Here is a 14778-nt window from a genome sequence, read left to right as displayed (position 1 = left end):
TAATTCAGTGCAGGAGATTATTTTACCTGTGAACCGCGCTGTTCACAGAGTAGGAGTTGGAGGCATTGGAGAGGCATATGCATCTTAATAGCTGCTTCGGCGGCAGAGAGAGTTTGAGTCATCTTATTTTAATTTGTTTCTACAGAGACCAGAGCCATGCCGTTTTCCGTGAAGGCAGCTGTTGTGGCTAAGATGGGCAAGGGTGCCGCGGTGCGGAAAACCGGACCAGGTAGTATCGCTTCTAAGGCCTCTCCTGCAAAGAAAGCGACAGCCAAGTCTCAGAGGAATGGCAAAGCCCGAGGAAATGCAGCCGTACTGTTGCCTCTCGTTCCTCACTCTGAGAGTGGGGAGAAGGCTGTTTCCCAAGGTCCTGATGCAGGAGCCCAGGGGGACACACAGACCACCCCTGCTGCGGCAGTCAAGACCCCCAAAACAGTAAAGCCATCAAAGGCTGGAGCCAAAGAGAAGCAGAAGACGAAACGGAAACTGGCCGCTGGAGAACCTGGCCTTGGGGAACCAAAAAGAAAAAAGCAGAAAGGGCAGACTGGCTCAGAAATGGGGAAGAAAAAGAAGAAATCCAAGTCTTCAAGCAAAACAAAGAGGCCGAAGGACAAAGATGGCAAGGGGAAAAAATCCAGTAAGAACAAAAGCATTTCTCTCTCTCTCACACATGGACATCATGCAAAATGATTTCCCCCGCTCTGTTTTATCTCCGTTCAGAATTCTCTGCTGCCCCCAGATGGGCTTGTGTGTCGTTGCTTGCCAGCGACAAGACTTAATCTTCCCTTTGTGTTTTGTGATCAAAGGAAAGCCTGTGAACTTTTGGTTTGTTTTGTATCTGTTGAACTCTGGGAAAGACTGTCTGGCCTGCAGTTACAGCCCCGGACGTAGCGTTCTTGTTGAGTACACCTTTGGAAGCCTGGAACTTGAAATGGGTGCAAAAGGAGAGTAGGACAGAATTGCTCCCCATGCTGCAAACAAGCCATCTCCCCTTCCTGCTTTGCTAGAGAGGGGCCTCCCTTAATGCCCCGTGATCTAATTCCATTTGTTGCTCTAATTCCATTTGTTAAAGCTCCCCAAAAGAAGCAGACCAGGAAGTGGGCCCCATCTACTGTCCTCAGCCACACTCTTCTGTCCTCTCGTCTGCTCCATCTCCAGCAGTCAGTTTCTTCCAAGCGCGAGGTCTGACTCTCTGCGTCCACTTCCCTGGTGTCTCCTGTTCCATTCAGTCTCACTTCTCACTCACTGCCTGGACTTTCCTTGCTGGGCCTGTACTCCACCCAGTAACATGAAGGGCAGCTGTAACCTCCTTTCTTTCTGTTCCTCTCACACCAGTCTGGGGCCAGTCTTTCTGTTTCTTGGATAACCTTATTTTCATAGAACCATAGAATTGTAAGGGGCCATACAGGCCATCTAGTCCAACCCCCTGCTTAATGCAGGATCATGGATTTTAGTGGGTCCCTTTCATTCATAGTGGTACGCACAGTGGCAGTCAGAGATTCATTTGCTCTAGTCCCTTATCCTCATATAAACTGATGGTTTAAAACAACGCCAAACCCATTTCTGGTGTGATTGCTCATTCAGGATGTGTTCATACAGTCACTGGTAATGCTTCTTGTGAGCAAGGGCTAGGGAGAGGAGGAAATGTGAGTAGCATGACATTTAGCAGCCTGAATAGCCCAGACTCACCTGAGCTCATCAGAGCTTGGAAGCTAAGCAGTGTTGACCATGGTTAGTATTGGATGGGAGACCACCAAGGAAGACAGGGGTTGTTATGTAGAGGAAGGCAATGGCAAACCACCTTTGCTCATCTCTCGCCTTGAAAACCCCATGAGGGGTCGCCATAAGTTGGTTGTGACTTCATGGCACTAAATTATCATTATTTATAGCAGGTCATTTGGGAAATGTCATTTTCTTTCACTGGGGTCGACGTTAAAATTGAGTTGGAGGTGATCGTTACAGTCCCAGGCATAGGTTTTCAGCCATCGTAGAGCAAGAAAGCATACTTAAGTTTCAAAGGGCTGCTGGTTTTTGTTGCATTAAAGCGTTAATTGGGCAAGTCATGAATATAGTTGTGAATTTGTGAATGTCCTGCATTGTGCAGGGGGTTGGATGACCCTGGTGGTCCCTTCCAACTCTTATGATTCTATGATCTCTGCAGATGAGTCGGTGGTTTTAAGACTGCCACCAGCCTGTGGGATCTGCTGTTTAACAGAGCAAGTGAGCTGCTGGACTGCTGTTCGCCATTCTCCACTTTGAAAGAACAGCTCTAAGCTCTCCTACACAGAACTTTGTTCTTCCTGGTACACTTCTGCAAAGAGTCCTCCCTCACAGTGCCAGCTTATAATAGTGAGAGGAAGTCACAGCCATCCTCCAACAAAAGATGAGAAGGGAAAATAGAGTGGGAGGGAGAAGGGACAGGAGGGGGTTTCTGAGGGAACTGAATAGCCGTTGTTGAACAAATATGTGCAGTGAAAAGAGTCTGATTCTGGCAAATGGAATGCCCCCAAATCAGTTCTTTGTAAATTCATACTACTTTCCCTATGAGCAGGCTTCTGACATTACTTCTTTTGTTGATGCTAGCAAGCATGGGGTTATGAATCTAGAAACTGGAGAAAGACGCAACTTGTGGATAATAAGATGTCTTACATCTGCCCTTGCTTCTGATCCTAGTGCGTCAGTCATGCAGTGAAAGCCTGCAGTTGGTCCTTTAGTTAACTTGAACGCTGTTGAATCCAGTTGTGGGGAGGAGCTGAAATGCCCCATAGGCTAGCGACCTTGAACTACTGTAGTGTATTCCTCAAGGGTAGGGTCATGAACAGCACCTGGAGCACCCTACTTTAGTGGAGGAAATGACTTCCAAAAGACACTAATAATATCCTCTCATCTTTACAACTTTCTTACCTCAGAACCATTTCTGCCTCTAGTTACACTCTTAAGAGGGAGTGCAGGATCCGTTTTGGTTCAGTCTCCCTGTCTTCCAAATATGGTTATTAAACAACCTACCACCTGCTTTTCTGTTGCATGGCTCCCACTACTGATTTTGAATTTGGGTCTTAGAGCCATTGATCTTTCCAGGGGAGCAGCAGGACAGGTGAGAGTGGAAGTTGTCCTGGCTGGAAGCTTAATATAGCTTGGCAGAATCAGGGTAGCTATTGACTCCCAATATGCCATGCGTTTTCCCAGAAGATTCCTAAATGTTCCATACTTACATTGTTCACTATCTTGCTCTGGACTCTTTATGGTAGCCTCGTAGTCACTCTATTTCAAAAGATTTCTGGAAGCCTCCCTTGCTTTTGCTACATTTTTTCCCCTATCTGACTGTTATTTGGATTAAAATATATGGGAGATTCAAGGATTGGTCAGAGAGATGTTCACATTTTTTTGTGTTTTATTTTCTTCCAGTTTTATCCTATTTGTGTAGACAGCAAATCTGGTGGTGGGAGGATTTCTTTAATGCCCCACAGATGTGCACTTCTGTAACCAAGCAATTCAGGAAAAACATACCTGTGTTGCAAAATAGGAAAGAGGCTTCTGTTTGTCAGATAGATGGGTTACACTTTTCCTGGGATCCCTGAGTCTCAGCATTGTGGAAGTGAACACATACTGTAGAAAAATAATTGCCCCTTTTGTTGTCCCCACACTCAGTGGAGAAATAGAGTTGGATCCTGCAATAAATATCCACTGATGAAAGGGATTTCAGTCAGCGGAACAGGACTTTCTCACCTTTGCACTCCTACCGCAGCCCAAAATGATCCCCAGAGTGCTGTTCCTGGGGGATGGGGGAATCCACAAAATAGTGTGAAGGGGGAAGTCAGAGGTCAGCTGTGGAAATGGGAAGTCAGCTAAAATCCCCTCTTCCTAGCTGAAATTTACCACAGTATCCAAGCCTTAGAGAGGAGCATTGCCTCTTTAATTCTAGGGTTCTGCTTCTCAAAACCCTGTGATATTCAGTAGAGGATCATCTGAGTGAAATTCCCAGTTTAATGACCGTTCTGGGTCTGACCCAAGTAGGAATTATTCATTCTGCTTTAACCTAATATATATTACATTCTTCCATTGCTGTTTCCTTAGCTATTGCTTTCTCACTTCTAACTTCAGTGTTCAGTTACATAACTTAACCCTTCTTTGTAGTAATTACTGGAACACTAGCAAGATCTTACCCTGTTAGGTCTCCTCTGTTTTCCTTTTCTCCCAGCATGCATCATTCCCTTGAACTTGCTCTGGGGCTGTTCTTCTTAAATTGTCTGCCTTCCCCACCTCAGCCTTCATAGAAGTTGGGGCGTGCTCTCATTCTTATTTGCTTACCCAAAATTCCCAGGGATGTAATGATTCAGGGTGACGGCCATTTACAACGCTTATATAATTTCCCTGCAGAGAAAGAAGGTTGCTACTTGAAGCCCTCAGTAGGACTTTAACATTCCTCATGTGTAACCTCTTTCTCCTTTAGCAGAACTTGCAGCATCTCCTTTTGGTGGCATACATGTAGTTAAGTAGATTTTCTCCCTCAAACATTCATTATTGTAAGAAATTGTTTGAGCACTGCCTCTATCGCAGGCTACTGCTGCAGTTCTTTTTGCAAACTTCCTTACTTGTACTGCCACCCTTAGGAAGGCTTAAAACTTGCCTTCCCTGAATTTGCCTCCTCTTAAGGGACAACAGACGTGCATATACTCCAAATGTGGCGGAAGCCGTTTGAAATGTGTTTTGAGACATTTCTCTTCAGACCAGAGAATGTGCTTTAAAATCCCACCACACTCAGAATGTCTTCACCTTTAGTTGGCCTGATTCTGCCTTTGTGGCTAATTAGATGCCATGCAGCCTAGCTGTCTCCTCTGAGGGCCGCTTGCTTTCTCTCAGAATTTGAGAATGTAAGGTTTCCAGAGGGTTATGTGTATGTCAGAAGATCCCATTTCCCAAAGTGTTTCCTATTTTAATTACCCCTTCCTAATTTGCTGCCTCTGGAGGCTTGTTAATATCAGAAATTGGCCACTGAAATGACTTCATATCCAGGGATTCCTTTTTCAGCTGTCTTAGGCAGTGATTTTTTTAAAATCTGCCTAGACAGCTAGTCTAGGCTTTCTTGTGCAACAGGAGTACACTAAGAACCAGACTAGATATGTAGCCAGTCCCTTGAATGGAGACCCGTCACAGGCCTTTGGGACTGAGAAGAGAGCTTTGTGATGTTCTCTCACTGAGGCCTTGTACAAACCACTTCCCCTCCCCTCCCCAAGGTAAATAGATTGCGATATAATAATTAGTTGTGTGGTGATTTAATGAAAACTTTGAAGAGATCTTCTCCTGAAAGTTCATAATAGGTAAATTGGTCATGATTATAATTCAGAGTGATCGATACCAGATTGGTCCCCCATGCATTTGTTGCTTCTCAGGTAGTAACATTCTGATCTAATGTGATCTCTTTTTCACATTCCCTTTATGATGTTTTACAGAGAAAGGGAAGAACAAAACACTTTCTTCTGTTACTTCTGATGGCTCACTTTCATTAAAGAACAAAAAGAAGAAAAAGAAGGTAAGAGAACCTTCAGAGAAGCTTTCCTGATGGGTCACCATGAGAAATGAAGTGAATATATACTGGAGAAAGATCAACAGAAAGGATCTACCTTTGACTGTTTTGTGTGTTACAGCTTGGATCCTATGTAGCCTGAACAGAGGCTAACTTTCTTGCCTTTGTTCTAGATCCCTGGGAACAAACAGCTTGTGGGCAAAGTGGGAATCTGCAGTGGGATTAGGGAATCAGTGAAAGTCACACACCCCACCCCCTTTTTTGGCTGGTGGAAGTAGCCTATGACTTTTATAGTAGTACTGACTGGATCCAGTAACGGAGTATTTCTCAGCTCCAAGTTAAACTTTGATTTGGCTCGTTGTTTTGTGTCATCAAGTAACCTTCAGCTGTGGTTCAAATTAGGCATATCTAGCAATCAAAAGTTCTTGCTGCATTAGTTTCTCAATATACTCTGCAGTATTTCTTTTACAGAGAAATAAGTAATGTGGCCAGCGTGTGAGAGGGAGGGAGGCAGGAGAGAAATGGTTATGTGGGTGGCTCAGAAGAACTGGAAGGATCTATTTCACCATCTGAAATAGAGTCTGTGTTCTGTCTGCTGGTGGAATGAGCCAGGGATGTCGGAGGCAGTGCCAATTCTTGCTCTGCTTTTTTCCCCCCTTCAAAATCTAAGTAACCTATTCTGCTTTCCTCCCCAGAAAACTGGTGATCTTGAGGGAGCAGTATGAGCAAGTAAGTATCATTGAGTGTTCTGAATGCTAATTATTTCATGTTCGGTTTGGCAGATTAAAACCGATGGCTCCCTTCTCTAGCAAGAACCGGATACTTAAGGAAAATAGTATTTCTTGAACAGATTGGCAAGGTCCCCTCCCCCTTCACAAAACCCTTGTATTTTGGAGGGATACATTAGCGCTCTGAAGAGATAATATGCCATGCTGGTATCAGCCCCCTTCCTTTTAAAAACCTGTGTCCGGGCTCCTTTTTGTTCCCCCTTCCAGTGCAAGTCAACCAAGCCTTTTGCTTGTTGTCTTTCCATGGGTGGAAACTTCTGTAGCCGGGCCCTGGTGCCATCTTACCAGCTAGAGTTGAACTTGATGCTACAGGGGGACTGGAAATGCCAATAACTTTTGAGCCATTCCTTTGTTCAACTCTTTCTGCTCCAGTGGGAGCTGGATATTTTCAGAGGGGTTTGTGACAGCTGCGTGCCGCTCTAATTGGTTGATCTAGAAGAGCTGAACGGAAGGCCTTAAGAACCCTTACTGGAGTTTGCTCAGGGGGTACAGGCATGAAAATCCTGCAGTGTTCCCTGTGGACTCTTGCAGGGGGAGTCAGGAAGCTGCAAGAGAAATTGGTTCCTTGGCTTTTAGGTTGTTGGCAGGAATAAAGGTAACCACCACTTTTTTCTTTTGGATAGGAATGGGTCATGATCGCAGCTCTTCGCTAAACAAATCACTTGCTATCTGGATCTTACGTGGACTTTTAATAACCTTTTTTTTTCTCCCTCCAGTAATTTACCATGAGAAGTGAAGTGAATATATACGGGAGAAAGTTCAACAGAAAGGAGCAATGTGATTATATATATATTTTTAAACGAAAGAGGACAAATGTCAAATGAATTTAAATCTTAATTTATAACTATTTTTAACTGTGACTTTCAGAGCTAAGCTTTGCTATCAACTGCCGTAGATGGGAGCTTGGGGACTGGGGAATACACTGGTGATGTTGCCAGGGAGAGGGCTCAGGCACTTGTAACTACAGTCTGGTTTAGTGAACGGAGCCTTGTGTACTCACCGTGACGGCTCCTTCTGTTCTGGGTCGAAGGGCATCTTGGTATCTGTGGGTATTCCACGAGCCCCTACGCTGGTCAGACCTGTAAGGCGCAAGAGTGTGGGAGGATCGGAAGGTGGGAAAGGAAGTAGTAGACTTCCCATCCCTTTTGTAGGACTTAGGAAGGACCTTCTTCTTGTCCTTATTCTCTATTAAGATCTTTTCCAGCCGCTCCCTAAAAAGTTTACCCCCAGTGTAAGGGTAGGACATGGTTAAAGTTTTGGTCTTAATCTCATTCTGCCATGGGCGAATCCAAAGAGCCCTTCTGATGGCAATATTAGAGGAGGTGGCCCGAGCTGCAAAGGACATGGCGTCCAGAGAAGCATCTGCCATGAAGGCCGAAGCCTTAAGTAGTCTGTTAAGACCCTCGGTCAGCTTGCGATTATCACCGGTGTATAACTGCATGATCTTTCTGAGCCACACAATAGAGGCTCGTGCCATATGGGAAGTGGCTGCAGAGGCTTGGATGGCTAAGGTAGAAGCCTCGTGAACCTTCTTAGAGAGGACCTCAGCTTTTCTATCGATTGGGTCTCTTATGTTACCCATGCCATCCTCGGAAGGGAGGTCAGGGGAGTGAACAGCAGCGACTGGAACGTCTATAAGAGGAAGCTGAAAGAGACTCATGGCCTGAGGAACCATAGTGTACAGTTTTTTAACACTGGAAGAGAATTGTCTATTTACCAGGGGCTTGTCAAACTCGGTCTGAACCTGGGTTTCAAAGAACTCAGGGAAAGGAATTTCCCACACCTTAGGTTTAGTACTGGGGAAGAATTCCCTGGTCCCCTTTTTCTTAGTTTTAGCCGAGGCCTCATTAGCCGGGACAGGGTCCTCGTTGAGGTCCAAAGCTATGAGTGCTTTATTGAGTAAAGCCTGAAAATCTCCGCCAGGAAGAGGCGAGGATGTTGCTCCTCAAGTAGAACTGGGGAGTCCTCATCGGAATCAAATTCCCCTTCTTCTCTGCCCTCGTTGTCAGAAGCTACTGACAAATGATCTTCCATAGATTGGTGTGGCTGTAGAGGAGGTCGGGCCTTTAAGGCCGCCTTAGTGCGCCACTGCGAGGTAGGCTCGCCCCGATTACCCCCCCCCCAGAGGAAGATTGGGCCATGGGCTGAGGGAGAGAGGGTTCGTTGCCCTGGATGATGGGGACAAGAGAATTCCTAAAGGCCTCCATCATCTGCGCCTTTTTATCTAGAACACCATTAAATAGGTTGAGCATTTCCCTCCTGGTGACTGGGGCATCCGAGTCCACTGAAAATACGTTACCCTCCTGTTGTAAAGTGGAAGGATCCGCGTGCTCGGAACTCCTGGGGCTCGCCGGGGCCATCGCAGTAGCAGGCGCCATTTTGTGGGAATCGATCCACTCTGCGCCATTTTGAGGCGGCTGCTCGGAGCGCACCTTTTTCGATGTGGAGGGTCCCTCCTCGGCGCGGCTCATGGAGCCGCTGTTATGACCTCCGGCGGCGACCTTGCGACGACGCCCTGTCGAAACGACGAGGGCCGAGTCGCGATCCTCCTCGGACAACAGGTCCGAGTCCGAGTCTCTCCTGCCGTCCGCCATCTTGCCTGAATAGGCGAAGTGGGGTCGGAGAGACGCAAGAAGGACGAGGAGGGAAAAAACAGAGACTGACACAGAGGGAACCAAACGGAAAGAAAGGGGAACGAGCAAACACGGAGGGAACACAAAGATTGAGGTTAGGCTTGAGACAAAGGAAAGATCTCGAAAAGCACGGAGCTCAGAAACTACGCTGCCACCCTAACCAAGGCAGGACGGAAACTGGGCTTCCTGCCCAGGGAGACAGGAAGTTGGATAGTTTTTTAGGTCCTGCCTCCCTGGGCACGTGACGACAATACCCACAGATACCAAGATGCCCTTCGCCCAGAACCAAGAACAGGAAGCTTGCTGTGATGACACAATCTTTAACACAGTCATTTCCTTTCTCACAATCTCTGCTATTGCTCCTATTCCAGCCATTGAGAGTTATATTTTTAAGAACATCGTTGTTTTTTTGTGCTACTCACTTTCCAATTAACTAACGTTATTTTACCTTTAAAAGGAGGATGTTCTCTGACTGTGTTCTGTAGTCTTCTTCTCTGGACTTGTGTTCAAAATGTACAAAACTATGTTGTCCCTAGGTTGGTTTTTGTTTTGTCTTTTTTATATATAGAGAGAGAACACAATAAAACATTTTTATGGGAAAAAGAAAATGTGCCATTCTTTTATAGACTCTGTTAAAAAAATGCTGTGTCAACATAATCCATTTTCTCACCCCCAAAAGTAGGATTCTGCAATTTATACCATTTCCTTGGCAGAATTATCTTTAGATCATTTATCCTGCTTTTCTTAGCTGTGGGGGAGGGGCAGGGAGCAATGCAGGACGCTGAAGTCCCGGTCACTGAAAACCCTGTAACAACCACATTGGCTTCTGAGACTTCACCAGGCGTTGCCTGTGTGCTTTTAATCATATTCTTGCAACAAAGATAGCTAGAAACTTGCTGTTCTCTAAATTGAAAGTGGAGATTCTCAAGATGCCGAGCCTTTATAATAGCTTTGTTTGAAGACAGTGTGCAGAATTAAGGTCAGCTTATTCTGTACTTTCTGTTCCTACCTACTTTTTAAAAAACAACAAGCTCCTTAGTACAAACTTTTTGCCGGGGTAGTTGGCAACTTCAGTAGAAATCTTCCAGACTGAATTGGACCCTTGCCTGTCATTTGTCAAGGACAGGATGTTTACTTCTACCAGTTGCAAACCTGACTTCTGACATGGGAAAGTCAGGTTAGCAATTACTCTGCTGCTTTCATGCAATATGGTTTCTTTGGCATTTCAGAAGTTCCCTACAACTAGGAACATGGCTACCACACCATCACCATTTGACCTAGGTAGGGGTGGGGTGGTAGGTAGAATGCCAGCAGGGGGATGGAGGCTGTCCAGTGTGTTGCAAAGTATGGCACATATTTGCTGCCCACTGGACAGAAAACATTGGGTTCTGCTTGATGTGGGGAGCATTTGGCTCTCAGGGACATGTTCCCTTGAGGCTGAGACTGCTAACTGGAGAAACTGAAAGGGGCAAAGAGGTATGTGGACGAGGCCCTCCAGGGCTTGCTAGAATTGTCTTGCTAGAATTGTCTCACATCTCTACTAACAGCTGCTCGGCTGTTGTGAAGATCGAGCATCTCAAGGCTGAGCAGGGAAGAAATAATCCCTTAGAAGGGCCCCCTTCCTTGTATGATGAACTGTTATCCCTCTTGTACCATCGATACCCCTCTGTGGTTGTGGGTAGGAGGACTCAGCCATTAGGAATATAGAGAGCAGGGATGGCAGGAGTTTCTGGGAACTAGTTAAAATTATGCTAACTAAGGCCCAGACAGAATTCATACCTCAAGTTAGGAAAGGTACCAAGTTAAAAACAATGCTTGTGTGGTTAACTCAAATCAAGGAAGTCATAAAAGGTAAAAAAAAGCTTCTTTTAAAAGTGGAAGGTTTTCTCAGAAGAGGTGAACAAAAAGGAACACACGTTCTGGAAAAACAAATGTACATTGATAGTAAATTGTGGGATGAGAGGCTGGGTCCTTTCATGGTTTTGGTCTATTGACTGCAATAAATGAATGATGATGATGGTCCTTTCATGGGTTAAACATTGGCTAAATGACAAGAAGCAGAGAGTAGGAATAAATGGACAGTTCTCTCAACGGAGGGAAATAAGCAGTGGGGTCCCACAAGGATGGGTACTGGGGCTGGGGATATTCAATTTGGTCATAAATGACCTGGAAGTGAAGATGAGTAGTGTAGTAACCAAGTTTGCAAGTAACCCAAAATTACTCAGGATGGTGAAATCCAAGGCTGACTGAAGAGCGCCAGGAGGATCTCCACAAATTGGGTTGAGTAGGCAACAACAATAAAGGAATAAAGCCACAGCCTTCAATTTGCAATAAAGCCTCAATAAAGGAAGCCACAGCCTTCAATTTGCAAGATCTGAGCAAGGCTGTCAAAGATAGGACATTTTGGAGGACTTTCATTCATAGGGTCGCCATGAGTCAGAAGTGACTTGACTGCACTTAACACACACACACAGGCAACAACAGTATGGTAAATGAAGTTCATGTTTCCTCTTTCACAGAAGAATGCAATTGTGCACATTATCTACTTCCATGTGCCCTAATGGCTGTTGTAAAGCAAAGGTCTGAAGGAAGTTTGCCATCTGTAAGTCTTTGAGATCATCAGCCACCTTGATGATCATGGAAGTTGAGTCCCACAAAGCTGTGGCTATGATAGCTGATACAAAGGGATCTCTGGGAAATGGCTCATGTTCAGTAGTTAATCTGGGCAAGTCATCTTGAGGCAACATCTTTTAGGTTTGTTTTGTATAATAAATGTGTAATTGTGAGATTAAAAATGGGAAGAGCATTTATACTTGGACTAACTTACTGTTTTGAGTAGTACCATTCGGCCTTTAAAAGGGGTTAAGGCACAGGCGTGTCAATAGCCATTTTTTTAAATAAAATGAAGTGTCTCAGTTGTCTGCAGTTGCTTCTAAGCAAAGGGCCAGATGCTTTATCTAGCTGCAACATCACCAGTAAGCTTTTCAACAACCTTGAGAAATAGAGAACTCTCTGCTATACTATAAGAAACTTGCACAAAAGCCAGAATTCTTGAGCATGTAGCATAAAACTTTCAAAGATGAGGGGGGCGGGGGGGGGAGGTAAATTCTTGATTTGTTACTGATTCTCAGAAGAAAGGCAACATTGCATTTAGGTAGCTCATTTTGCAGTTTGGATGCTTTAGCAGGGCAATTATGTTCTATCACAAAAGATAAGTGCCAAAGATTGGGCTATAGGAGTTGCATACTTGATTGCGACGGGGAGTGTCGCATGTCTGGTATGGGAAAGATCCATTCTGATAAAATGCCTTATGTCGGCCCAGCTCCTCAAGTATTTTGCAGTATGAACTATAATTTGTGTCTTGCACTGGCTCAGGTAAAAGCATTCCACATCATCGTAGTGCTTGGAATTTGTCAATCAGTGCCACTTGAAGGTAAAACCACCTCACTGCTCTCAGGATAGTTAGAGTGCGCAAGCACGCGTCTGGATCCTCATTTGCAACACATCACTTTATGCAAGGGTAAGCTAGCCTGATCTCGTCAGATCTCAGAAGCTAAGCAGGGTCAGCCCTGGTTAGTATTTGGATGGGAGACCACCAAGGAATACCAGGGTTGCTGTGGAGACGAAGGCACTGGCAAACCACCTCTGTTAGTCTCTTGCCATGAAAACCCCAAAAGGGGTCGCCATAAGTTGGCTGCGACTTGAAGGCACTTTACACACACAAGGGTCTAATTGGCCTAGGCCCCGCCTCCTGTCAATTCCTTATCACTGTCTTAAGGCTGAGTAAATCTGCATAGGATTATGCTGTAGGTGCAGTTTTCAGACTACCCTCCCCCGTATTGCCAAAAGGCAAAAAGTTTCCATGAAGGGATTCAGAGGCAATAAGCACACCAGTGATGAAGGAAAACAGTTTGAATAGAATCTCCAGTGTGATATAGTGGTTAAGAGCAGTGGTTTGGAGCAGTGGACTCTGACCTGGAGAACCGGGTTTGATTCCCCACTCCTCCACATGAGCAGCGGAGGCTCATCTGGTGAACTGGGTTAGTTTCCCCACTCCCACACACAAAGTCAGCTGGGTGACCTTGGGCTAGTCACAGCTCTCAGCTCCACCTACCTGGGTGTCTGTTGTGGGGAGGGGAAGGGAAGGTGATTGTAAGCCGGTTTGATTCTTCCTTAAGTGGTAGAGAAAGTTGGCATAGAAAGACCAACTCCTATAGTAGTGAAAAATCAAGTCATAAGAACAAAACAAAGAATATACACCCCTTCTGTTATGGGAATTTCAGCTCAGACTGGACTGCCGAGCAGCGCTGGGCACATTGGCCAGTCCTTGGAGTCCACCCACTGTTGTTCCTCAGGGTTCCCATAGCAGAAGGGGGCATAAGGGTATATTCTTTGTTTCATTCTTATGACTTGTTGATTTCTCATTACTACAGAGATTTCAATAAAATTGTTTGCCTTCATCACTGTTGTGCTTATTGCCTCTGAATCTCTTAGTGGAAACAAACTTTTTTTTGCCTCTTGGCAATATACCCCCACTTTCTCACATCCTGCTGTGCTTGAAAGGGAAGATCACATCACAGTGACCTGCCAAGACCACACGACTCCTCTAATTTCAGAGGTATGCACGACCAAATGGAAACCATGGAAGTAGACCTAGAACTGCAACAAGCAGGTGGAATATAAACCTGTCCTAAATTAATTTACGGAGTGGAACGAACAAATTTGTGATATCATTTTTTGCAGCAACTGGTAATTTTGCAAAGGACACTCTGCCATATTGCTGGTGTAATAAAGGGTCAATCAGCTACCTGAATGTGCAAGACAGCATTTCATTAGTGGTTATTTTTATTTTTCCAAAGGCTTATAACTAAAATCATCATCGTTAAAAATAGACACAAAAGACTGATCATTCAAAATATGTCATTACCATGGCATAGACTAACATGTGACTAGTTTAAAAATCTTATCTATTGCTGACAGATAAAACACTACTTTGCTTTCTTAAGGAAAATGTATTGAATCATGCCTGCACTGGATGAAAGAAGAAGCCTGTTCTTTAGCATAAGTATTAGCTGTATCCCTACCTATAATTCCACTATTCATGTGCTAGATACTTTTCCAAAGCAGCTTATAGGCTAAATAGGCACTGTTAAAGGATGTCTAACCTGATCTGCTAGGCAAAAGATACAGAGCATTATCTCCCAAGATTCACATAATTTTTCCTTTAATGTTGCATTTAACCCTTACATGCAGCAACTCCTCCTTCCCTCTAGAGGGCATCTCAACTCCATTCATGCAATGAATTCAGGGTTCAGTAGCTAAAAACAGACATCTAGCGGAGGACTGCGTAATAAAACTTTCAACGATGTCTTTGATGTTACTTCTTGCATTCCGTATCTTGTTGGTCAAAGGCCTGGAGCTTGTATTTCAGAATCTGTTGTACTGTGCTAACATGATTATTTTCCAGATATTTGCAGTGACTACTTGTGTGGGCTGATTAGTTACAAAAATCACCATGGGGTTTATTTAGCAAAAAAACAAAAAACAAAAAAAAACAATCCTCTCTCGCTTTTTGCATGATCTGAATATTAAAGGAACAATCCTTGTTCACTGCAAAGCCTTTTGCTGTTCTTGTGCAGGGTTAATTTCTGCAAGATGATTCAGGCCCGAACTCAGTAACCAATAATACTTCAACAACTTGCCCCCACCCCATTAAGGAAAATGCCTAAGTGTAGGAATTTGTAAGTGGTTGCTCATACAAAAAAATCAATGCAGAAGCATGGCAAAAACAAGCAAAACAAAAAAACAGACAGCTAGAGAAAAGCCGAACTTT

The 14778-nt window shown here is 44.6% G+C and overlaps 1 protein-coding gene across 1 annotated transcript in view; it reads left to right on the top strand.

Annotated features, from left to right (window-relative positions):
* Positions 1-6645, top strand: part of TCOF1 (treacle ribosome biogenesis factor 1) — a 52501-nt gene extending 45856 nt beyond the window's left edge. The window contains 3 exon segments of the mRNA XM_056847628.1: positions 146-637; positions 5451-5530; positions 6520-6645. Coding sequence (XP_056703606.1) covers positions 146-637; positions 5451-5530; positions 6520-6645 — 698 coding nt within the window.
* The last annotated feature ends 8133 nt before the right edge of the window (positions 6646-14778 follow it).

Source organism: Euleptes europaea, chromosome 1 (assembly GCF_029931775.1).
Source record: "Euleptes europaea isolate rEulEur1 chromosome 1, rEulEur1.hap1, whole genome shotgun sequence".
Lineage (NCBI taxonomy): Eukaryota > Metazoa > Chordata > Lepidosauria > Squamata > Sphaerodactylidae > Euleptes > Euleptes europaea.
The sequence above is the reverse complement of the archived record's forward strand: the minus strand, read 5'-3'. Positions and strand labels throughout refer to the sequence as shown.